This window comes from Etheostoma spectabile, chromosome 23, assembly GCF_008692095.1.
Source record: "Etheostoma spectabile isolate EspeVRDwgs_2016 chromosome 23, UIUC_Espe_1.0, whole genome shotgun sequence".
NCBI classification, from domain to species: domain Eukaryota; kingdom Metazoa; phylum Chordata; class Actinopteri; order Perciformes; family Percidae; genus Etheostoma; species Etheostoma spectabile.
In genome coordinates this window covers 23526923-23552643 of record NC_045755.1, presented here as the reverse complement: position 1 = coordinate 23552643, position 25721 = coordinate 23526923, and the positions used below count along the sequence as shown (strand labels likewise).

At 42.7% G+C, this 25721-nt stretch overlaps 1 protein-coding gene and 2 non-coding genes across 3 annotated transcripts in view; 1 reads left to right on the top strand and 2 right to left on the bottom strand.

Annotated features, from left to right (window-relative positions):
• LOC116672880 (NACHT, LRR and PYD domains-containing protein 12) overlaps positions 1-25721 on the top strand; it is a 769761-nt gene that overhangs the window by 1805 nt on the left and 742235 nt on the right. Inside the window, exons 2-10 of the mRNA XM_032504859.1 lie at positions 1188-1378; positions 6808-6924; positions 7817-7933; positions 8988-9066; positions 9793-10000; positions 10135-11902; positions 11999-12172; positions 13077-13250; positions 13580-13753. Coding sequence (XP_032360750.1) covers positions 1311-1378; positions 6808-6924; positions 7817-7933; positions 8988-9066; positions 9793-10000; positions 10135-11902; positions 11999-12172; positions 13077-13250; positions 13580-13753 — 2879 coding nt within the window. The 5' untranslated portion in view covers positions 1188-1310. The remainder of the gene's footprint in view (positions 1-1187; positions 1379-6807; positions 6925-7816; positions 7934-8987; positions 9067-9792; positions 10001-10134; positions 11903-11998; positions 12173-13076; positions 13251-13579; positions 13754-25721) is intronic.
• trnat-agu (transfer RNA threonine (anticodon AGU)) lies at positions 25019-25092 on the bottom strand. Its single transcript has one exon. It is a non-coding gene; the product is annotated as a tRNA-Thr (tRNA).
• On the bottom strand, positions 25559-25631 carry trnat-ugu (transfer RNA threonine (anticodon UGU)). Its single transcript has one exon. It is a non-coding gene; the product is annotated as a tRNA-Thr (tRNA).

The window sequence follows — 25721 nt, the reverse complement described above, 5'->3', positions numbered from 1 at the left end:
ATTAGAACTGATACTGCTACAGTAGGTACTAGTACTGAGCATTAGAAGTGCTACAGTATGTACTAGTACTTAGCATTAGAACTGCTACAGTAGGTACTAGTACTGAGCATTTGAACAACTAAATGACAACATAGCTTCACTCCAGATGTAGTGTAGAAATGAAGTGACTAGTATTACAGAGTGTAGCCCTATGGTTGGTTTATGGCTTCCCTAAAAAATATTGTATTCTATTGTTATTTGGACGTGGTTTAATAGGACATACATGTATTTATACATATATAAACACACGTATAAATAGATGTATTCTCAGAAAACATTAAAGTTTGGTTAAACAACAACGAACAGACTGTAATTTAACATATGTTCATTTTAGTTGAGACAAATTGCAGAATTTTAAAATAAATCCATCAGGAAGAAGTTCTTTAGGGAACACACACACACACACAGCTGGCTCGGCAATGTTAGCTAATGTCCGCTAGCATACAAACGGGCTAACTATAGTCAGTTAGCTTTTTTATAACGTTATAACAAAAATCCACCCATCTCGGAGTTGAGCTTGTGTCATGCAATACAATGATGGCTCAAAAGGAGCACTAACTTCACAGGTCTTGTGTTGACAACGTGGACGCAGATATAGGAAACTCCGAAGGCAGCCGTAATATTTCCCTAGTAAGCTAACTAGGCTAACGCTGGTGCGCTAACGTTAGCAAACATTGGCATAGCGTTAGCTAGCTGTCTAAACTTGTAAAAAGCCGAACAATATCCCCACCTGAACTGTGTTTTACTTTCCCTCCAATAATACCATCAACATAATAAATACACCTGGACTCGGTCGAGACCAAAAGCCATATTTGGCAAAACCAGTGGTCGAGTCCGAGACAAGTCAAGTCCAAAAACTACAGAGTCCCAGACAAGTCCGAGTCCGTAGAAAAATAGTCTCAAGTCCGGACTTGATTACTGCAACCCTGCTCCAGAGGCGTGGGACCTCTGCCATTTCTAGCAGTTGAAAGTGTCTTTGGATGAAAGCGTCAGCTGACCGACATGTAATGAAGGACAGAGCAGGATGAGCAGAGAGCAGAAATCGTACAGCCACCAGCTTCACACTTTATTATCTGCTGGATAGCTTCTAGTTTCTAGAGATTGAAACGGGATTTCCCTCTCTGGTGGTCTTTCTCTCTTTCTAACAGGACCCATCAGAGACCAGACCCTGCTGAACCTGGTCCCAGCTGTGTGTCCATGAAGAGCCACCGGTACACGGAGACACCACCACTTTAAAAACAAGGAGACCTGAAAGGGACAGGCCAATTAAAATGGAGAAGAGAAGGAAGAGGCAAAGACAGAAGGACGGGGTGGAACAGATTGATAGCCAAAGACAGAGGTGAGTTGTTCTGAAACCTCCAACAACTAGAAGTTGTGTTGTCTCATGGGGGTGGGGGGTGGGGGTCTTCTCGTAAAGGGTCTCTGTGTTTCCAGCCCACTGTAGCCTGTCGTCCAGGTGCACTCTCCACACTCCAGCCGGTCCTTCCTGAGACTATTTAGCAACGGCACCGTGGCTCCGTCCGGAGCTTAGCCCCGCCCACAATGATTATGATTGATCTAAAGAGATGGTGATAAATAGGGAAGGGCATTTGATTCAATTTTCTTAGGCGATCGTCGGAGAATTAACGATTGACTATTGATGAATCATTAATATTTTTTATATTAAAATTCATCATTTATTTAACTTGTTAGAAATTAAAAATGGAAATACAGAAATCCTGTGTGTTTTCTGTCAATGAGATCTTTATTACATGAAGAACTTGTGGCAGTTCCAAAGGATGACGGGTTAGGCTGAGCTTGAAGATAAATGTGCTGCGGTGCTCTAACGCAGAGGCACCTGCAGCTGTGAGCCGGCGTTCTTAAACAGAGACAAAAATAGTAATTAACTAGAAAATTCCTCAGAAATTTTAACAGTGTGCCTCCTACTTTGTGCACATCCGGAAAGCAATAAAACATAATAAAAAATAATAAAAGTGTCTTAACCCTTCAAAGAGATAACTTTTTAAAACCTATTTAAGCCGTTTCTGTTTCCCAGAAACAGCTATGACGTAGCTAGCGCTAAACCAACCAGACTCACCCTTCTTCTCCTTCTTCTCCTCCTCCTACTCCTCCTCTCCCAGTCTTCTATCAAACAGCTGTTGGTGTTGAAGACAGATAGAAGTCAGTCAGTAGGTCAGTTTGTCCGTGCATATGTGTGTGCATTCCTAGCGTGCTCGCACACACGCACACACACACACACACAGGCCCGGCCCTAAACAATTTGGTGCCCTAGGCAAGATTTTAGGTGGCGCCCACTTGCATCACTGTACAGTTAACTGATGTTAAAACTAACAGATAGCGCTCGCTATTTATTGATTAGCCAACTATGTCATGCTAACGGCTAATGCTATTATCAATCATTGTTCTGCAACAGCAAAATAATATCATTATCATCATCACCTATACTGTAACAATACCTCTGTCTTTGTCATGTTTTTCCTCCTCTTCTTTTCTTTTTTTCCTCCCCTGGGCACCAGACAGTTTAGGACGCTTTGAAATTATGGGATTTAGATGCAGGTAAAAGAAGTCGGGCTTATTTTTTTTTAATTAAGGTGACGTTATAGGTACAGCACAGGCCGGGCGCCCCCTGGTGGTTTGCGCCCTTAGCATTTGCCTATACTGCCTAAGCCACAGGCCGGCCCTGCACACACACACATAGGGACACACACTCTACTTGTTACACACACAGGGACAAACACTATGCTGGTTACACACACAGGAACACACACTATGCTGGTTACACACACAGGGACACACACTATGTTGGTTACACACACAGGGACGCACACTTTTGCTGGGTTCACACACAGGGACGCACACTATGCTGGTTACACACACAGGGACACACACTATGCTGGTTACACACACAGGGACGCACACTTTTGCTGGTTACACACACAGGGACACACACTATGCTGGTTACACACACAGGGACACACACTATGCGGGTTACACACACACACAGGGACACACAGCTCAGATTCTTTTTTCACTGTCTGTTTTAAAATGAGTTGTGGAGACAACAGCAAAGCAATTGATAAAGACTGAAAAGCACCTGCTGCACCTGTGTATATGTCACACTGCCACTATTCAGACACTGAACAAGCTCTCAAACAAATGATAATATCACCAAAAGGATACGAGATATCAATAAAATAACGTTATCATGGGCACCAGAAGGCCTTTGTGAACATACTGGTATAAAAGTCATGTGGATAAAGTATGAAATGTCAGCAATTTAAAAAAGTGCTTCGCTCTGTGTTTTGCTCAGATATGTGGACAATTATTAACATGGCAGTGAATGGAGGAAGATTGGGAACTCTTGTCATTTGAAAGGTCGCTGAGCAAAAAGTATAATTCATATTGCATACATTGGCACATTATCTGAAACTAAACAAGAATTCCTACGGTTTGATGTATAAATTGTCCATGACAAGTTAGAATTGTTGGCGTGGGAGCAAGTTATAGAGAGAGAACCAAAATGATTTTTTTTAATCTCCCCACTCTGTCCTCCACTCTAGCTCTGAACATTCCACCACATACACACACATTGGAAAATCTGAGACGGTCTGAAAACAGGACGATACGTAAACTGGGATTTGGGAGAAACCGTGCTTGATATCTGAACGCCCATTCAGCCAAATAAACGCCAAAGTCTTGTCTTCGGTTTAAACTATTAATCATGTTTCTATGTTAAAGTATGGCGATACGGCACGGTCCCAAAGAGGGGGCGTTTTGAGCGATGTCGAGCAATTTCCCAAACATTTCCCATTCAAGGCTATGAGAAATGTTGCCGTTGTTTTGCCGATTTCGGGAAAACCGCGCGGCAAATCTGGTTGAAACGTCATAGCACACCATTCCCGATCATTACACACGTTTTTATGTTTTGTTTGTGCGCGTGTTGGCAACGCTCCAGGACTAGTAGCGGGACAGAATTTGGCGGAATAATGATAACTAGAAAATGCATTTCCTGCAGAAAATGCGTGGGAATGCTGAATAGCTGAATTGCTAAACCTAACCTGGTTGAATAGTTTAAATCAGTAAAAGTTGTAGAAAGAATTGAAATGCTAAAGCTAAACTAGATAAATAGCTTAAATCAGTAAAATTTGTAGAAAAACTTGAAATGCTAAAGCTAAACTGTAGAAATAGCTTAAATCAGTAAGAAGATGTTGACGTAGTGAGAAGAGTTGAAAAAAGTAGGAATGGTTTTAATTAAGTTGGATAACAAATAATGTAAAAAAGGTGGAAAAATTCAACAAAAAAATTGAAATGCTAAAGCTAAACTGTGTGTGTGTGTGTGTGTGTGTGTGTGTGTGTGTGTGTGGGTGTCTGTGTCTGTGTGTGTCTGTGTGTGTGTGTGTGTGCGTGTGTGTCTCTGGGTGTGTGTGTGTCTGTGTGTGTGTTTGTGTCTGTGTGTGTGTGTCTCATAACCACTGCACCACCACCAGAGACAAGAATACCTACGTTTTGATGTGTAAATTGTCCATGACAAGTTAGAATTGTTGGCGTGGGAGCAAGTTATAGAGAACCAAGTAAGATCATTTTTTCGAAGTGCTTCACTCTAGTGACATCACTCCACACTCTACCTCACGCAATACACACCCATTATAAATGCAAAAAAAGATTTACACTCTACTTAAACTGCTTTTTCACAAAAAGTGTATTATATATCAATCTGAAAAGCCGTAGCCGGATTGCTGAATATTTTGTGAACGTTTTAAAGTTTGAAACACGTCTGTAGGTAAAAGTATGAAGGCGCTGCAAATTTTGGGAGCAGAAGAAGATTTGAAGGATTTGAAGCTTGCTCTCATTGACTTTAATGTTAAAAAAAATTGTTTAAAAGCTTAATATTTGAAAAAGTATAAATAATAGAAAAGTTGTAAAAGAAGTCCCATCATCTGCTTAAAAAGCTGAAGATTGTAAAAGTTGAACGGTTTAAATGGCAGAAAGTATGCAGAAGTTAGAGAGAGCCAAAAAACGTACGGAATGATAAGAAAGAAGCAGAATAAAGAAAGAACCGAATAACAATAGTTGGAATGCTGTGGAACAGCATTCCAACTATTAATAGACATTGCGCAATATCTACTATAATAGACATTGCGCCGATTGCTGGTATTGCAGCACATCGGCACATTGCATTATAAAAAAGAGTAATGTCATATTAAACAATAACTTAACCAAAAACGTAATACTGAGATCTGGCAGGTTTTGTCAAATGTAACTCCGTAATGAGGCACGGACTGGAGAAAGAGGGTGAGATAGATAATCCTCCCTCTCAATTAATTAGGCAATTTAACAAAACCTCATAAAATAACTAGTACCTCACATCCACCTTCTGGTTTTTGTTGAGATATTATAAGGATGTTGACCTGATCTGCGGTCGGACCCGACCGCCAGTCCAGCCGCTCTGAAGGGACGGACGTTGCCGGGATCCAGATGGGTACCTAGGCTCCCCTTGTACGTGTCAGCCCCCCTACCGGTCTTACCCCCCCCCCTCCTTCGTGCTAACGCCGACTTGATGCTAGGAGGAGACTGAGAGCAACCCCAACAACACTAACCAGGGTGGTGCTCTTTGTTCCTTCATCATTTGAGTAGTGGTTGTGTTGTACTTGTACAGGGCATCCCAGTGTTTGCAGTGACCTATGTCGTATTTTAATCTAAATGGTCCAGCGCCACACTTCCCTCACCGTGATCACTTCATGATCCCTTTGGAAATCAAAACGGAAACTTGCAGGTAACTAAGTACGGCGCCAAATATTGCCCCTGGGTGGTAAAATGTTTAATTGCTGCCACACAGCTAAATTAATTTAATTGCTCACAAAAAAGAGTCACACAACGCAGCCTGAATTAGTTTTTTACTTAATTTTGCTAAAGAATTTATGAGATCGACAAAATTCTTAATGATCAATTATCGATTGTTGATTAATCATGCACATCCCTACTGATGAACCAGAGCTCGTTGTTCTCCCATCCAGGAATACTGTGAGGACTAGCCAGACCATAAGAGACTACTGAACATGACCCTCAATACATGTGTTTTTCTATGAGAGACCAGACAACCTGATCCTGATTCTGAACCCAGCTTTAAATGTACTGAATTTATATAGCCCTTTTCTAATCTTAACAACTACTCCAAGTGCTTTTACATAATACAACAACTTGGTTTTCACTGTCAAATTGTTGAAGTGTCTTGTCCAAGGACACTTCGACTTGGGACTACAGGGCCAGAGATTGAACCACCAGCCTTCCAATTGGCAGGCAACTACTCTACCACTGATCCACAGCCACCCCAAAGCCGCTGTGTGTCCTTTAAGTGTAATCGGTCAATGGATCTCTCTGTGGTAACTTTAAAGGAGAACAAACCTCTGAAAAGAGGTCAGCTGTTAATAATATTCTAATATTACTGATTCATGCTTTAACTTTTATGTCTCCAAAGAAGTTTTTGGAGTATATTCCCAGCATCTTTCTTCTTCACATGTGTTTATATTCTCCATCTGAAAGCTGTCTAGTTAAACCACTCTTCACCTCTTGACTTTAGGTAAATACTGGATCTGGTTCGGTCCTGTATATTCTCTGGTGGTTGAGCTTTTGAACAGTTTTTTGTTACGTTCATTGATCTTCTTTGTGTTAGTCTTGTTTTAGTTGCTCCTTGTATCTCCAGCAGTTTTTGTGTCTGAATACTAAAAAATGGATTTCCATTCCCTGTTGGTCTTACTCTCTGTGTAATAGGATCCATCAGAGACCAGACTCTGCTGGACCTGAACCAAGCTGTGTGTCCGTCAAGAGCAACTGGTCAAATGGTCGCCTCCTTGACTTTAAAGGAGAGCAACCCTCTGCTAGAAAGAGGTCAGCTGTTAATAATATTGCTGAGTCATGTTCAAACTGTTATGTCTCCAGAGAAGTTTTTGGAGTTTATTTTCAGAAACTTTCTTCTTCACATATATTTGTATTCTCACATGTGAAAGCTGTCCAGGAAGAACAGTCTTTAACTGTAGATTTCAGTTTAATATTGGACCTGGTCTGCACCAATAGGATCTGGTGTTTTAGCCCCATCAAAAAGCATTTTAAATCTCCCATAGCCATCGGCTAGGCTACAAATCAGGAATGTTCTTCTCCAACTGGGAATACCAGGGGAGTGGTTGGGATGTGTGGGCCTCAGAGTGCCCCCTCCAGGGTGAGTTCATGTGCCCCCCTCCTTGGAGAACCAGCAACCCTGGGTAAGTGTTTTTGTCAACTGGGTCAGGACACTGTTAGCCATGGGAAGACTTCGGCCGTTTGAGTCTGGACACGTAAGGCAAAGTTTCAGCGAGTGGCTTCATCACCGGACCCCCCCCCCCCCCAGTTTCCAGACCTAAATTGGTATTAACGCAAAATCCTTTCCAAATGTTGGATGTGGGTTTGTCAGTTGGATGTCAGATCAGAAGTTAATAAGGGGAAGCAAATAAAAGGCTCCAGCCTTCAGCAGTATCCTCAGTCCAGGTCAGCAGTTCTCCCCGACTACAAACAGGCCATCTAAGCTCTTCCTCCGCCCCCAGTAAATACTGGATCTGGTTCGGATCTGGTTCGGTCTTGCATATTCTCTAGTGGTTAAGCTTTTGAACCCAATTTTTTGTATAGTTCATTGATCTTTTTTGTGTTAGTCTTGTTTTAGTTGCTCCTTTTATCTCCAGCAGTTTTTGTGTCTGAATACTAAAAAATGGATTTCCATTCCCTGTTGGTCTTACTCTCTGTGTAACAGGATCCATCAGAGACCAGACTCTGCTGGACCTGAACCCAGCTGTGTGTCCGTCAAGAGCAACTGGTCAAATGGTCGCCTCCTTGACTTTAAAGGAGAGCAACCCTCTGCTAGAAAGAGGTCAGCTGTTAATGTTATTGTAATATTGCTGAGTAATGTTCAAACTGTTATGTCTCCAGAGAAGTGTTTGGAGTTTATTTTCAGCAACTTTCTTCTTCACATATATTTATATTCTCACATGTGAAAGCTGTCCAGGAAGAACGGTCTTCAACTGTAGATCTCAGTTTGATATTGAACCTGGTCTGCACCAATAGTATCTGGTGTTTTAGCCCCATCAAAAGCATTTTAAATCTCCCATAGCCATCGGCTAGGCTACGAATCAGAAATGTTCTTCTCCAACTGGGAATACCAGGGAGATGGTTGGGATGTGTGGGCCTCAGAGTGCCCCCTCCGGGGTAGGTTCATGTGCCCCCCTCCTTGGAGAACCAGCAACCCTTGGTAAGTGTTTTTGTCAACTGGGTCAGGACACTGTTAGCCATGGGAAGACTTTGGCCGTTTGAGTCTGGACACGTAAGGCAAAGCTTCAGTGAGTGGCTTCATCCCCAGACCCCCCCCCCCCCCCCAGTTTCCAGACCCAAATTGGTCAAAACGCAAAATCCTTTCCAAATGTTGGATGTGGGTTTGTCAGTTGGATGTCAGATCAGAAGTTAATAAGGGGAAGCAAATAAAAGGCTCCAGCCTTCAGCAGTATCCTCAGTCCAGGTCAGCAGTTCTCCCCGACTACAAACAGGCAATCTAAGCTCTCCCCCCCCGAGTTGGCGGATGGTTTGCCAAAATCGTTTTGAGGCCAACAGGTTTTTTACCGTTGACTCCCGAAACTTCTACCTATGAATGATTGTTTCCATGACCACAGAAGCTGCAGACCTCTTGCATTATGATCCCAGTCTGCTGTTCAATGAGTCCTTCGGGACAACCATGTTGGAGCCCTTGTTGACTTCTTAGTACTTTCTGTACATTCACAATACCAGTGAACATTACCACCAACTCTTTACTGTCAGGGGAAACTATCTGATTCTATGTTGTAATAACATTTTAAGTCACAGGACCTTTACCTTGTGTGTGTCTCCGTGTGGACAGACATGATGGGAGCTAATTCTTCCTGGTTCCTCCACAGAGTGAACCAGGAGAGTTCAGAGGGTCCCAGTGGTCAGCCTGCCCAGCAGCATCAAACCCACCTGGACTCCATCTTTAGGGTCTGTAGATGTACACCAACTACTTTTACATCTATTCTGTTCCCAATCATCTCCATGCTGCTCTGTTCAGACCAGAGGGTCCTCAGTCTGTCCATTATGGATCTGACGGTTGCTTCCATGATTTCAGATTGATTTAATAATAATAATAATAATACATTTATTTATAGAGCGCTTTCCATCAAAGTGCTTTACAACAAAAATACACTTTAAATGCAAACAGTACAAAATTTAAAATCGAGACATTAAAAAATAAATAACACTATACAATTGCATCAAAGATAAATTAGCAGTTAGGACTCATACGCTGCGGTGAATAAGTAAGTCTTAAGCTTTGATTTAAAGACCCCAATTGAACATGCCAATCTGATATCTACTGGAAGACTGTTCCATAATGTTGGCGCACGAAACGAGAAGGCTCGCTCCCCAACTGTTTTCTTTCTGACCTTTGGTATAGTCAGCAATCCTGACCCATGGGAGCGCAGCAACCGAGCAGGCACATAAGAGTTTATCAATTCAGACAGATATACTGGGGCAAGGCCATTCACTATTTTGTAAGTTAAAAGTAAGACCTTAAAATCTGCTCTAACCTGGACAGGGAGCCAGTGCAGCGAGACCAACACAGGAGTTATGTGTGTGTATTTAGATGATCCAGTAAGAATACGTGCTGCAGCATTCTGGACCATCTGTAGACCTCGCAGATTTGATTCATATAATTTTCTATTCCAGCTCTTGGAGGATGACATTGTCACTTTTGTGAATAACGAGCTGAAGAAGATGCAGAAGCTTCTTAGACCAGATTACCCAGAATGCTCAGAGAGTCAGAGGGAGGGTGAGGATGAAGAGCAGAGGAGGACCAGAGAGGCGTTTTTGAAGATCACACTGCACTTCCTGCGGAGAATGAAGCAGGACGAGTTGGCTGACTGTCTGCAGAGCAGTAAGAGGATTTTTCTAAAGTTTTAACTTGCTTGAGTAATGGGACGTTTACTAATGTCTCCAGAGAAGGGTCAGAGTATGTTCCTGTTTCTTTATAAATAACCTACTGATCTTCTTTGTTCTGTATTCACTCAGGATGTCCAGCAGGAGTTTGTCAGCGTAAACTCAAATCTAAGCTAAACAAGAACTTCCAGCGTGTGTTTGAGGGGATTGCTAAAGCAGGAAACCAAACCGTTCTGAATCAGATGTTCACAGAGATCTACCTCATGAAGGGAGGGGCTGCAGGGGTCAATGAAGAACATGAGGTCAGACAGATTGAAACAGCATTGAGGAACCCAGACAGACCAGAAACAATAATCAGATGTGAAGACATCTTTAAAACCCCACCTGGAAGAGATGAACCAATCAGAACCGTGATGACAACGGGAGTGGCTGGCATCGGAAAAACAGTCTTAACACAGAAGTTCACTCTGGACTGGGCTGAAGGCAAAGCCAACCAGGACATCCAGTTCACATTCCCATTCACCTTCAGAGAGCTGAATGTGCTGAACGAGAGAAAGTTCAGCTTGGTAGAACTGGTTGATTACTTCTTTAGTGAAACCAAAGAAGCAGGAATCTGCAGGTTTGAAGAGTTCCCGGTGGTCTTCATCTTTGACGGTCTGGATGAGTGTCGACTTCCTCTGGACTTCCTCAACACTAAAATCCTGACTGATGTTACAAAGTCCACCTCAGTGGGTGTGCTGCTGACAAACCTCATCAGGGGGAATCTGCTTCCCTCTGCTCGCCTCTGGATAACCACACGACCTGCAGCAGCCAATCAGATCCCTCCTGGGTGTGTTGACATGGTGACAGAGGTCAGAGGGTTCACTGAACCCCAGAAGGATGAGTACTTCAGGAAGAGATTCAGAGATGAGGAGCAGGCCAGCAGAATCATCTCCCACATCAAGACATCACGAAGCCTCCACATCATGTGTCACATCCCAGTCTTCTGCTGGATCACTGCTACAGTTCTGGAGGACGTGTTGAAGACCAGAGAGGGAGGAGAGCTGCCCAAGACCCTGACTGAGATGTACATCCACTTCCTGGTGGTTCAGGCCAAAGTGAAGAACATCAAGTATGATGGAGGAGCTGAGACAGATCCACACTGGAGTCCAGAGAGCAGGAAGATGATCGAGTCTCTGGGAAAACTGGCCTTTGAGCAGTTGCAGAAAGGCAACCTGATCTTCTATGAATCAGACCTGAAAGAGTGTGGCATTGATATCAGAGCAGCCTCAGTGGTCTCAGGAGTGTTCACACAGATCTTTAAAGAGGAGAGTGGACTGTACCAGGACAAGGTGTTCTGCTTTGTCCATCTGAGTGTTCAGGAGTTTCTGGCTGCTCTTCATGTCCATCTGACCTTCACCAACTCTGGAGTCAACCTGCTGGCAGAAGAACAAACATCATCAACACAGTTCTACCAGACTGCTGTGGACAAGGCCTTACAGAGTCCTAATGGACACCTGGACTTGTTCCTCCGCTTCCTCCTGGGTCTTTCTCTGCAGACCAATCTGAAACTCCTGCGAGGTCTGCTGACACAGACAGGAAGTAGCTCAGAAACCAATCAGGAAACAGTGGAGTACATCAAGGAGAAGATGGATAAGGATCTGTCTGCAGAGAGAAGCATCAATCTGTTCCACTGTCTGAATGAACTGAATGATGGTTCTCTAGTGGAGCAGATCCAAGTGTCCCTGAGTTCAGGACGTCTCTCCACAGATGAGCTGTCTCCTGCTCAGTGGTCAGCTCTGGTCTTCATCTTACTGTCATCAGAAGAAGATCTAGACGTGTTTGACTTGAAAAAATACGAGGCTTCAGAGGAGGCTTTTCTGAGGCTGCTGCCAGTGGTCAAAGCCTCCAACAAAGCTCTGTACGTGGGATTTATTCATTAATAAATACTCTGCTATCTTTTTACAACAGGAGTTAACAGTAAATAACAATAAATAACTTCCTGTGGTCTCTCCAGGCTGAGTGGCTGTAATCTGTCAGAGAGAAGCTGTGAAGCTCTGTCCTCAGTTCTCAGCTCCCAGTCCTCTAGTCTGAGAGAGCTGGACCTGAGTAACAACAACCTGCAGGATTCAGGAGGGAAGCTGATCTCTGATGGACTGAAGAGTCCACACTGCACACTGAAGACTCTCAGGTCAGACCAACAACAATAATCTTTGAAAACACACAATTAAAAAATACTTTGTAAACATTCAAGAAAAATAAATGTTTCCAAAGTATTTTATTATTTAGAATCACTTCATAAATAATGAAATATGAACTGTGGCTGATATCCAGAAATCATTCATATTTTAATAGTATCTGACTTTGATTACTGGACGTTTGTTTATTCTTGATTATACAACAAGTAAATCTGACCAGACAATCTGATTGGTCAATGAGACATTTTGAACATACTCAAATCAGCATCAGCTGTTTGGACCACATCAGCTGTTTGGACCACATCAGCTGTTTGGATCACATCAGCTGTTTGGATCACATCAGCTGTTTGGACCACATCAGCTGTTAGGATCACATCAGCTGTTTGGATCACATTAGCTGTTTGGACCACATCAGCTGTTAGAATCACATCAGCTGTTTGGCCACTGACACGTCAATAGTTACGTTTACGTTTGCGGACGTATATTATCTAAATTTATAGTTGTTAAATCTATCAATGAAAACTATTTCTTGTCCAGTAGATATTTTAGTTATAACCAGATTAAGTTAGCCGAGCAGTTTAGTGTTTATGTGTGCAGTAGTTATTATTTTTTAGAAAATTCCACAATCTCTATGTTACAAAGCTAACGTTAGCTTAAGATGACTGGCAGATTATTGACCTGGTCAATATATATATATATATATATATATATATATATATACACATATGGGCACCTGCTCTACCAACTGATCTTTCCAGGCTTGTTGTATAAGCGCTTTATTACACGAGAGGGTTGATTTAACATCACATTACACATCACATTATCGCTTAAGTCATGTTTACGAACCTCAGCGCCAGCGCCTTGGTCCTAGTGAGTAACGTCCTGTTGTCTCTCCAGGCTGAGTGGCTGTAACCTGTCAGAGAGAAGCTGTGAAGCTCTGTCCTCAGTCCTCAGCTCCCAGTCCACTAGTCTGAGAGAACTGGACCTGAGTAACAACAACCTGCAGGATTCAGGAGGGAAGCTGATCTCTGATGGACTGAAGAGTCCACACTGCACACTGGAGACTCTCAGGTCAGGATTCATTAACCCGTTCAACTGATGACCATTTAAACTCTGACTAACTTTAGTTGATAAACAGCTGACGTGTAGCTTTGTGTCTGTTTATATGATAAACTTCAGCAGTAGTTATTAATTATAAAAGATATTCTAGACCCAGGGTCTATGAGAATTTTTAATACATTTTTAACATGCTTTTGTCTTTTAATTAAATACTGCAGATGATTTTGACGATTATTCTAAATCTGGACTAAAATGTACCTGGACAAGAAACAAAGAAAGAACTAACACATGGCTCCACGTGTTGACAGAGGCTTCCTGTTTGTTGTTCTACGTGTTTGCAGTCTGTCAGGCTGTCTGATCTCAGAGGAAGGCTGTTCTTCTCTGGTCTCAGCTCTGAACTTCAACCCCTCCCATCTGAGAGAGCTGGACCTGAGCTACAATCATCCAGGAGACTCAGGAGTGAAATTGCTGTCAGCGGGACTGGAGGATCCTCTCTGGAGACTGGACAGTCTCAGGTACACACACTGATCAACATAGAGGAGATATTTGTGTAGGAAGTTTTAAAGGAGAACATCTCCAGGAACTAAAATGACAACTCCCTTTGTTAATAGTTGATGTAGTTTGGACAGATATCTGTCTGTGGTTTTAAGAAACATCCTTTCTCCCTCTTTCCTGGGATCAAATCAGTGTCAACTACACAAAGAGAGGTCCAGGACAGGGTTAGCCTAGCTTAGCACAAGGCGATGTGCTTTTCTGTGTGGATGGAGCTTAATCTCCTCTATAGGCAGACTAGTTAGCTAGAGGTTAAAATGCCAGTTGCCGGTGCTGCATGGCTCATGTTATTGTTTAGAGACATACTCTGACATCTGATACAATTATTTCTCTAAGTTCCTCTTGTGCTTGGAGAGTACGACTCAAAATTCAAAAAGTCCCTCAAAACACTCTTTCCTAGTTCCTGCTGTGCAAACCAAAGACGTGTGTGTGTGTGTGTGTGTGTGCGTGCGTGTGTATTCAGAGAGAGGGCCAGAGGTAGAGCGGGATCAGGGGAAAGAAAATGAAGAGGCCAGTTGTAAGGCCCATTTGTTAAACTAAAATAATAAGAATATATGGTAGTGCATCAAAATAAAAGATATAGTAGATATAGTTGATTGTGAAGCAATAAACATGATCTTTACTTTTCTCCATACACACTAATATAATAATACACACTAATATAATAATGCACACTTATATAATAATACACCCTTCTATAATAAATATATATATAGAGAGAGACCGGTTAGAGAGAGACAGGTTAAAGGGAACCAAGCTGTGTGAGAGAGTGATGTAATGACCCCCCCCCCCCCCCCTTTCAGGGTGGAGCCTGCTGGAGTCAGATGGTTGACACCAGGTCTGAGGAAGTGTAAGTGTGTTTTTAATTTCATTCATCAGAATGTGACATCACTCATTCAACCCTGTGGTGTCATCACCAAAGAGCTGATTGGTTAATAACTGCAGCTGTGTTGTGTCTCGTTCTCTCCGTCAGATTCTTGTGAACTCACAGTCGACATCAACACGGTGAACAGGAAACTCAAACTGTCTGACAACAACAGGAAGGTGACACGTATGGAGGAGGATCAGTCATATCCTGGTCATCCAGAGAGGTTTGAGTCCTGGTCTCAGCTGCTGTGTAGAGATGGTCTGACTGCTCGCTGTTACTGGGAGGTCGAGTGGAGAGGATGGGTTAATATATCAGTGAGTTACAGAGGAATCGGGAAAAGAGGAGTCAGTGATGACTCGTGGTTTGGAGATAACAATCAGTCCTGGAGTCTGATCTGCTATGGTGGTTGTTACTGTGTCTATCACAATAACAAAAGAACCTCCATCTCCTCCCCCCGTGTCTCTGGTAGAGTAGCAGTGTATGTGGACGTTCCTGCTGGCTCTCTGTCCTTCTACATAGTCTCCTCTGACTCACTGATCCACCTCCACACCTTCAACACCTCATTCACTCAGACTCTCTATCCTGGGTTTGGGTTAGGGTTCTTGTTCTGGTCTCCTGGCTGCTCAGTGTCTCTGTGTCCTGTCGAGGACAGAGAGTCTCCTCCTGTCTTTCACTGCTGATCAGCTTAGTCTGGACAGGATCACACTTCCAGGAATATGCAGAGATGGCAGAAGTACTCACTTCCCGTACTCAAGTAGAAGTACAGATACTTGTGTTAAAAAATACTGTTGCGTTAACCTAATGGAGGTGTGGCTGGCCCCCGTTGTACCGATCCCATTTCCTTTTCCTGTGTGCCATCTCCCCTGCACGCCGCCCCGCAGATGGCTCCTGCGCGCACTCTGCTCGGCAGCCCGCATTGCGCGCCTGCTCGACCAGGTGAACTGAATTGGGCAATCAGAAGCTCGCCCAGTTCAATCAGCGCGTTATAATACGCGCATCAGTAACTTGACTGGCGTGCGATGGACTGAGAGGACGGCAGAACCATGGAAGCATCCACTGTGAGGATTTGGGACTTTTGATTGTGACGGGCGATGGTGGGGTGATCGGGGTGATCGGTAAGCTCACATGAACTCTTGTTTGGTTGTTTATGTTTGGTGTTTAAGGGATTAAATGTGTTAATGTTGCGGGTAAAGAAATTGTCACTGCACTAAATATATTTACCTTTTCATATAGTTAAAGGAAATGGGAATTCACCTATAAAAAGTCTAAAGTACAAGGTAAAAGACTAGGTTAATTTGTGTAAAAAGATCACAGCTTGGTAAGGTAATTGTGCAGAACACAATAACATCTAATTGGGTTAACAGTAAATGGTCAAAAAATACCTTTTGTTTACTTGTAAACATTTGTAAAATAACACTTTTACCTGATTTAGATATACTTATTTAAATATACTTATTTTCTAAGTTAATGCCACATCCTATTGTTGTACTTACCTTGATCTGTGTGTCCTCTAGAAAGCACTTTACCTTACCTGTATTGGGAAAATACCTGTTTAATCAATGCTTTTCATTACTTTTGTGTTTAAAGGTTTTTCACCTATTCACCTGGACCAACCTGTTCACCTATTTACACTGGTACCCGTTTAACTGGTCAAAATAAAATATACTTTCTGAGTGAAATCCGAAGTCTGGTCCTTCAAGTGTGGACACCTCACAGTTCAAATAAACACTGACAAATACTCTGTTAAAAGTAGAAGATTTAACTTCTTTACTCAAGTAAAAATACCAAAGCAGAGGGTTGAAAATATACTTAAAGTATAAAGGTAAAAGTAGCCTTATGAATGACAAAGCTGCCTGGACCAGACAGATGTTACTAGAGAGACGCTGAGAAACTACAGTGGACATGGAGAAAAGGGTCTTTACTCTTTATTCTTTATTCTTATGCCTTTACCTACATTTTAAATGGCTGTCTGCCAATAGGCCTAAAACATATTTAAACATATATAAACATATATGAAACATATAGCTTATTTATTGTGACAGAGACTGGGACTCCAGGTTAATAAGATTCTTAAAAAATGTCAGGTTCATAACACTTTAACTTACTAAATAAACACGGTCAAGCAAGAAAAGAGACTCAGACGGCAAATGAGTAGTTTGATAGACAATTGCAAGAGGGAAGGTCACGCGAAGAGCCTCCTATCTGCAGCAAGGCTCTGGTGGAACTTCAGCGATTCCTCTGCAGCTCTGTCTCTTTATTCACAATTGTTGAAACAAGGACATCTGTTATTTGGGCTATGCCCACGTTGAGAAAAACCAGGGCAAAGTGCAGGTTGCTAGGGCGAAGTGTACTCTGAGTGACCTCCAAAGCTAAGATATTTACTGCTTGTGATATTCAACAGTGAGACATTTATAACCTCTTGTAAGAAACAGCAGCAACACAGAAAAAGAGGGAAAGCAAAGAGAAACACAGTATTGTTAAATGTGCATATAATAAGCATTAAAGATATATATAATAAGCATGTAAGAATATATGACAAGCAAGATATGAATATATATATAATAAGCATGAAAGTTATAATATTTTAAGACACTACTACAGAGAAATATGAAATAAAAGACTTATAAAAATAAATTTCTCTGTCATTTCCCTCCTGTTGTACATTTAACAAACATCAGCAATTATCTGTCCAGTTTATGGTTTTCAATAATCACATCAACACATGTACTCACAGGAAGGTTGTATACTCATCATGGAGAAGGCGAAAACCTTTTCTTCTGAAAGGGAAAATTCCTTCTCGACCCTCCCTTAGGAGCGGCCGCCCTTTTGGCCAAGATAAGGTCAAAAGTTTGTTTACAGTTGGTTTAATATATCATCATATTGCTTTGGGCCACATTCATTATATTGGTCAGATTTAGCTCTATCATATCTGGTTAATAAATGCACCCCCACAACCACAGACAGAAAACAAGAATACATTTGTGTCATACACCATGTCTTTCTCTTCCTGTGTTCTTCCATCGTCACAGCGAGTGCTGTGCCCTTCAGGAAAGTGCTGTGTGGGTGTGTGTGGGTGGCTGGGCGGTGCAGTACCGCTGTGGTGCTGGTATCGTGGACTTCTTCTGGTGTCAGAGGTTTGTCCACCAGCACGTGACACACCGTCGGAGTCAGTCTTTACCACTGCCTCATTTCTGGTGTGTGTCGTGTTGCAACGTTGGTGACACAGAACGCCTCACGTCAGGTCACGGATTTCCGGGCGTCTGGCGGGACTGGCTTGTCCTCCGGTACTGGAACCCTCTTGCAGTGTGATGCGTGGACCCGCGTCGTCCTCTTCAGCAACCTTCACTGCTGTGGGTGACCAGAAGAACCTGGGAGAGACCTTGCCAGTTTGGACTGCCAGTTCTTCCTCCTGAAGTTTCTCACGACCACGAAATCTCCAGGCTGCAGCATGTGGAGCGGTCCTCCAGCTGGGTAGGGCAAGGCAGCAGAAACCTGGATTCTTATGTCAGAGAGAGCAGAAGACAGTTGTACACCCTACTCTAACATCTCATGCTCACACAGAGCCCAGAAGCCCTAGAAGCTTCTAACCCTCACACAGGGTGGGCTGCCAAAAAGGATCTCAAACGGAGGTTACTGCGCGTTCTTACAGTACATAGTTTTGTTCTTAACGTGTGGCTATCTCTTGACAACCGACTTTTTCCCCTCTGACGGTGTGAGATCAACAAATTTCATCATGATATGCTCAAATGCCCGCTTTACAAAATTTACCCTTTATGCAAATGTTGTGAAGACCATGTTGTCATTAACAATAATAGCCCTTGCCCCTTTGGCACATGACCCTGCCCATGCTATTATTACCCATTTAGATCTCACATTTCCCTGCGGATTATCATTATTATTAAAAAAAAATTTTTAAGTAAGAATTGAAACCTTTGAAGGTGTGAAACACCTTCTGTTCCTCCCATTTGAGACATGGCCCCCGCCATGGCTCATCTTAGCTACCAATTCTAAGGTAAGCAGGGCCCGTCATCTCTCTGATATAGGCCCCTAACACAAGTTGCACCATCTAACAGCCATACATCCTTCTCAGTCTGGGGAAGTTTTCTTGCATGTTTTTGCTTTGTACCCCTCTGCTGCCAGGTGACATTAAAAATGTAATAGTGTAATAGTTAATCTCTCAAGGCTCTCTCTCTCAGAGCTTCGTTATAGACTGTTGGACTGTCAACAAATACTTGTCCTAAACGTGTGAAAATGTATGCCTTACCATCCAACAGGAATGCAAACCAGAATTGGCTGTCTTTGTCCACTGGAACACTGAAAAAAAACAATAGACAAACAAACAACAGAAAAATATTGTGCCCCACTGGAATTCCTTGAAGAATAGCCTAGTGTACGGTGTGGTACGTTGGGTGCACGTGTGTGGACCGCTGCATTTACTGCTTTTGAGGTCCTGAACAAAACGCCATTTGAGCGGTTTCCCCTTATCACGAATTTTCTTGACAGGGAAAATAGGCGTGCGACATGGAACAATAACTCCTGCTTTCAATAGAGAGTTAAAGACCGGTCGGATTCCATCTTGTTTCAGAGGCTACTGATAATTTTTGGGCCTGAAGTCTGTGCGCGGTTTGATGACATCAGGCTGACAATTTTTATGAGATTTATCACATTTATGCGCTTCCCACAGGTGCGTCGGCACTTGGGACAGCAATCGTGAGATCTCTGTGGGGGAAACATTCACAGCTTAATCAAAAAATGTGTGTGTGTGTGTGTTTCAGCTTCTTTCCGCTGGAACACACTGCGCGCGGCAGTCACATCGTGTGACAAAAGCTTCCGATAAACTCCCGTGGAAAGGGAGGTGTGAACGTCCCCCTCCACGGTTTCAGTCCAGTCAGTCAGCTGGTCACAGTCTAGGACAAAGTGTCCCAAGTTTCTCCACTGATCTGTGGGAGGTTAGACAAAAGAGAGATATGAGCTTATGAGTGCTGGATTCTGAAAAACATTCTCTTCTTATCAAGGTTACTTCTACTGCACATCTATATTCAAGCCAGTACATGTAAGCACACTCAAGCTCATCTGTATCTTCTTCGAAAAAAATCTTCAACAAACGTCCTCTGTTTCTGATGAGACAAAATAAGTGGAATGTAAGTTTAGTTCTGACATGAAGTCAGCAAGGGGTTAAATCACATCTCTGGCCTCATGCAGCAGGCCTGCAGCCTGACCCAGAGAGAGATATACCACTGAAAAAATCAGCTAAGATGTGTGTGTGTGTGTATGTGAAAACATAGTCAGACTGGCTGTGACTTCTAATCTCACAACCTTGAGACCTGTAGGAGTTTGAAATACTCCTCTTCCGAACATTAGATCCCTACCTAACAAATTCACTGGACACAGGAGAGAGCAAAAACCATTTTCCCTTCTCTCCTGCTCTGAATCATTTAGATCCCTATGTACACACATCCATGGGAGATAAACATTTCTGGGACAATCGCTCCACTTGCACCCCTTTAAAGAACTACTCTACTAGGAAGCTTTTGATTTGCAAAATAAAGATTTTTGGACATAATTTGCACATAATTTGTAAACCGAAATAAACCAAAAAACTCTACATCCCTTCCCTACACCTTTAAGATCGTAGTAGCCAATTCATACACCTCAGATAAAAACATTGCATAAGTAGAAACACCTTCTACAAGTTTTTCTTTCCCTAGGTGACATTATTGCGTCTAGAATTCTCCCCATCGTGTGTGGAAGAGTGTGATGTTTATGGGCTGTAGCTGTGAAAGCTTTTACTTCATTGCAAGCAGATTAGTTAGTGTGTGTTTTTTGCATTTTCACTTCCCTTATCCGGTGCAGACTGGCTCAGACTCTCCACCACTCCCGTTCCCCTCCTCCCTTTCGTCCGCCCGTTGCTGGCTGTAGGTGTGATACCCAGCTGGGGGACCCCTCGGTTGTCGTTCCCCTTCTTGTTTTGGGGATGGGCATTCGTCTGCCCAGTGACCTCTTCCTCCACAGTTGAGACATGTGTCTCGGTCCACTGCTGGCCTTTGCCCTCCACCTCGCCCTCTGCCTTTCCTCTCGCTTCGCCTTTGCTTTTGCCCCCCCCTCTCAAGCCAATGTTGACACTGTCAAAGTTATTTTTCTTCTTTTCAGCTTGTTCCGCTGATTTGTTGCATTGGATGACCGTACCTGATGCTGCTGTTAATGTCAGATGTAGGTGGGGGAGAGGCCGTGGCTGCTTGTAGAGAGAGAGAGCGTGCAGCGAGGTGGGGGCTGTGTGGGATCTGTTCCACTTCTGGTTCTTGCTTCCGGGGGAGACACGGACGGTGTTTCTCCCTTCGGCCTGGATGTTGGAGGAGGGTAGGGTGGTGGTGGGTCGAGCAGCTGATCGCCATCTTTAAGACTCGGATAGAGGGAAAATGCATTAGTAACAGTGTTCATTTCTCCTTTCTGTGTTTCAACAGCATTATCTGTTCCCTCCTTAATAACTAGTTTTTTTTATCTGTTTCCTTTCCCTACGAGTGGCTTCTTTCATCCACTGACTAAAACATTCTTTGTTTTTTTTTTCTATTTGAATCAGATCTTGGGTGCTAATCGTCTTTCCCCCTCTCAATAATTTTTCTTTTTCGTCTAAATCCTGTTTTAGCAGGATTTGGAAGTTTACCTGTAACTTAAAGAACCATGTTCAGGAAACCTGTGTTTTGTTGTCCTAATAAACCAAGCATTCTAAAGCCTGCGGACCATGGTTCGTCATCATTCCATCCACTACCGGCCCTGAAGAAACGTGTGATTTTGTGCTCTTGTTATACATTTCCAAAAACAGTTAACAAGCAGCCGAAGTACTTCTTTTACGTATAATCGTCACTATACGGCCTAGTTTAGTTCTCGGTAAACTTTGCGGGAAAACCTGCAAACAGCTGTAACTCCATTTAAGCTACAATGACTGTTTATCTGTGATAGATTTCTTTTCGATGAAATTCCTGATAAGCAGCTATGATGTCTGTTTATCTGTATGATTTTGAAATCTATTCGTCACCCCGTTCTAGTCCGTATTGGATGCAATGATGTCAATTGGCTCTTTTTCTCTGTCATACCAAACAATCTGGGTGACAACAAAAAACCTTTTTCTCCTGTTTTGTACACACACAACCCAAAATTTCCCAAAACAAAAGATAGACTTTCACCGACTACCCTCAGTGGAACCACGGCCAATCTCTGTCCCACAAAGTGTCTCAATATCCAATTCAAATTGTTTATAGGCGAAACTTCAACTTAAATGAAACTGCAACTTACCCCCGCTGTTTGAAATTGCTTCCTTTTCGTTTGGACTTCGGAGTGGGATCAGCGAGCCTTCCGTGGTTCCTGACCCTTTAATTATTTTTTTATATTATATAAAAATATTAATATAAAAATAATATTTTTATATTATTTTTTTATTCTATACCTGGACCTTTGTCTTTTACAGTACATTCTGTACCTGGAATTTTGTCTTTTATAGCACATTTTGTAGCTGGTCCCTTTTTTAATTCTTTCCCTTTTTACTTTCTCTCAATCTCTGTCTCTGCCTGCTCTAGTAGGCTAAACCATTCACAGACGCTAATCTGTGCTTTCCATCAAAACCATACTTATCTACCCATTCTTTCACAAATTCTATGCTTTCCGGGAAGATTTTTTCCATAAATTTCACATCTTTAGGGACTTTTACACTCTGTTTCTGACCCATATCTCCTCCCAAATTTACTTCACAACTCACAAATCCCACAATAAAAGCTGCACTGCACCAACCTGTTGCCTTGGTCTAAGCAAAATCCCACAAAGAACCACAAGTTATCACAATAAACCGCTGTGCAGTACCAACCTTATTGTTTTCAAACAAATAGTAAATGGTCACAAACAACACAACAACTCGCTATGAATCAACACACATAGCGTATCAGACAACACAAAACAGTAACCCGCTATGAATCAACAAACATAGCGTCACAGCAAAAAACACAAAACAGTAAAAACACAAAACTAATTCACAGAACAACAAACAAACAGAATCACAAGATAGCGCTATCAATAAAGCATGTGATCACCCTGCCGAACTTCTGAAATTAATCAGAATGGCCTCTAGACATTCCCGTTTCCCCGCTCGGGGAAAAATGTCGCATTGAAAATATCAACTGATATTTCCCTGTTATCGCCTCAGCTGTGTCCCAGACCGAAAATAAACACCAACTTTACACTTACTTCAAGCTTTATATCTGGCCCCAGGCAACAGAATATATTACTCAACATGGTCCCAGACCGTAAGAATAAACATCAATGATACTTTCACTTAGCTTTGCAATAACGGGACCCCAGGCCCCCTGTGCACCTTTCCTGCAGTAGAACGTGTGTCCACTCAGAAGCATAAAAACTGCATCACTCACCCGTGTCTGTTCGCTCCTTGACCGTGGAAGTCGTCACCGAAAAGAGCAGGGCAGCGCCGGATCAACCTATGGCCCCGTCCCACAAAAGGTGGACGGCTGTTAACAGATTCTCCGGCCTTGATAGAGCGCGGTCCTGGTCCTCTCAGCTGTTGACTCCCGGGTTTCGGCACCAGAAAATGTCAGGTTCATAACACTTTAACTTACTAAATAAACACGGTCAAGCAAGAAAAGAGACTCAGACGGCAAATTAGCAGTTTGATAGACAATTGCAAGAGGGAAGGTCACGCGAAGAGCCTCCTATCTGCAGCAAGGCTCTGGTGGAACTTCAGCGATTTCTCTGCAGCTCTGTCTCTTTATTCACAATTGTTGAAACAAGGACATCTGTTATTTGGGCTATGCCTACGTTGAGAAAAACCAGGGCAAAGTGCAGGTCGCTAGGGCGAAGTGTACTCTGAGTGACCTCCAAAGCTAAGATATTTACTGCTTGTGATATTCAACAGTGAGACATTTATGACCTCTTGTAAGAAACAGCAGCAACACAGAAAAAGAGGGAGAGCAAAGAGAAACACAGTATTGTTAAATGTGCATATAATAAGCATTAAAGATATATATAATAAGCATGTAAGAATATATGACAAGCAAGATATGAATATATACATAATAAGCATGAAAGTTATAATATTTTAAGACACTACTACAGAGAAATATGAAATAAAAGACTTATAAAAATAAATTTCTCTGTCATTCAGTTCCAAAGGATCATTCAAATCTTGAAGGTATTTCAGGTGTAATGTGGGTAGTTAATCCAATGTCAATGTCAATGTCAATTTTATTTCTATAGCACATTTAAAAACAACAGCAGTTGACCAAAGTGCTGAACAGGGTAAGTATCAAATACACAAACAACAAGTGTAAAAATCACTCCAACCAAAATACATCACAGGGAGACAAACAACACTTTAAAATATCTCAATCCAAGTTAACGAGGGTTAAAAGCCACAGCAAACAGGTGCGTCTTAAGCAGTGATTTAAATGTTTGTACGGACTGTGCCGCTTTAATATGCATGGGGAGGTTGTTCCATAGGGTGGGGGCGCCCACTGCGAAGGCTCTATCGCCCTTGTTTTTTAGCTTCGATCTTGGGACGTCCAAGAGCAGCTGGTTTGACGACCTCAGCGTTCTGACTGGAGAATGGTGGCATAAGAGATCAGCCAGGTAAGATGGCGCCAAACCATTTAAGGCCTTAAAAACAAGCAACAAGATCTTAAAATCTATCCTGTAACGGACAGGTAGCCAGTGGAGGGAGGCCAGGACTGGTGTTATATGTTCCTGTTTTTTTGTTTTAGTTAAAAGGCGAGCAGCTGCGTTTTGGACAAGCTGGAGCCGAATTAAAGATTTCTGGGGTAGGCCCATATAGAGAGTTACAATAATCCAGCCGAACAGTGATAAAAGCATGAATGACACCCCCTTCCACCCCCTTTAGATGATCTGATTCATTTCCAAACCAGTCCAGATTAACAATTAACAAGTTATTGTGTGCAGGGGGCCTTACCCCTGACTTCCACCAACTGCGGATCCACTCCGCTTCGTGTCTGTTCCGTGATCCGCAGTCCATCAACACCCACCAGGTCCGGATTTGTTGCAGGCCATGACGGACCACTGAAGTCACAAGGACCCACGGGATCTTGTGAATTCATGTATGATCACGCGATATAACAGGATGTAGTTTCTATAAACAGGACCACAAAACATGATGAATGAACTAGCTTAAACTTGCATTGCTCTGAATTTCATGTGTTTTCATGTATCATCTTAAGTCTGTGTCGATGTAGTGTTTCTGTGTAAATGTAACATGCCTTTTTCATTTGCTACCAGGGCTTAATGAGCAGCATGGGGATTGGGTAGACATGATGATGGGATGCAAACAGAGGTAATGACTGCAACAACAAGGTGCTGCAGGGACTGGAACCCTGGATCTCCTGTTTACTAGACAGGCACTTTAACCAGCTAAGCCACAGCACCCCCTTGAGTACTACTCACAAACAAAACAACAAATTTACTCTCATTCAGAAGCCATCAAAGAGCGGTCCAAATATTTCATCAGAGTGATGGCTTGTGGTAAGAAATTGGTCCTGACTCTGTTGGTTTTGGTGTAAAGTACTCTGTAGCGCCTACCAGAGGAGAGAAGCTGGAATAGTTTGTGTCCGGAGTGAGATGGGTGAGAGGGTGCGAGGCCATCCGTCATCACCTGCACACTTGATGAGTGTCATCGGTGGAAGTCTAAACCAGTGATTCACAAAATGGCTGACCTAACAGCGTGCAGCCCACCTGCACCTATTAAAGCCAGCATTCCACTCCACTGGTATAGACTGTTTTCAGCCACATATAATGTTATAAGACAACATCACATGTCACTTTTGTGCTCTGGTAAATAAGGCAACTGGTAACTTTGTTACACCTGTTAAGAATCATGAATCATATGCATAGCAGGCACTGCTGGGATTTGAACCCAAGATCTCCTGTTTACAAGGCAGGCACTTTAACCACTAAGCTACCGCGCCTTCTACAGAGAAGCCCGTCTTGCAAGAATACAACGAGCTAATGAACAGGGTTGCTTCCATCCATCCATCTTCGTCCAGCAGCACCAGTAG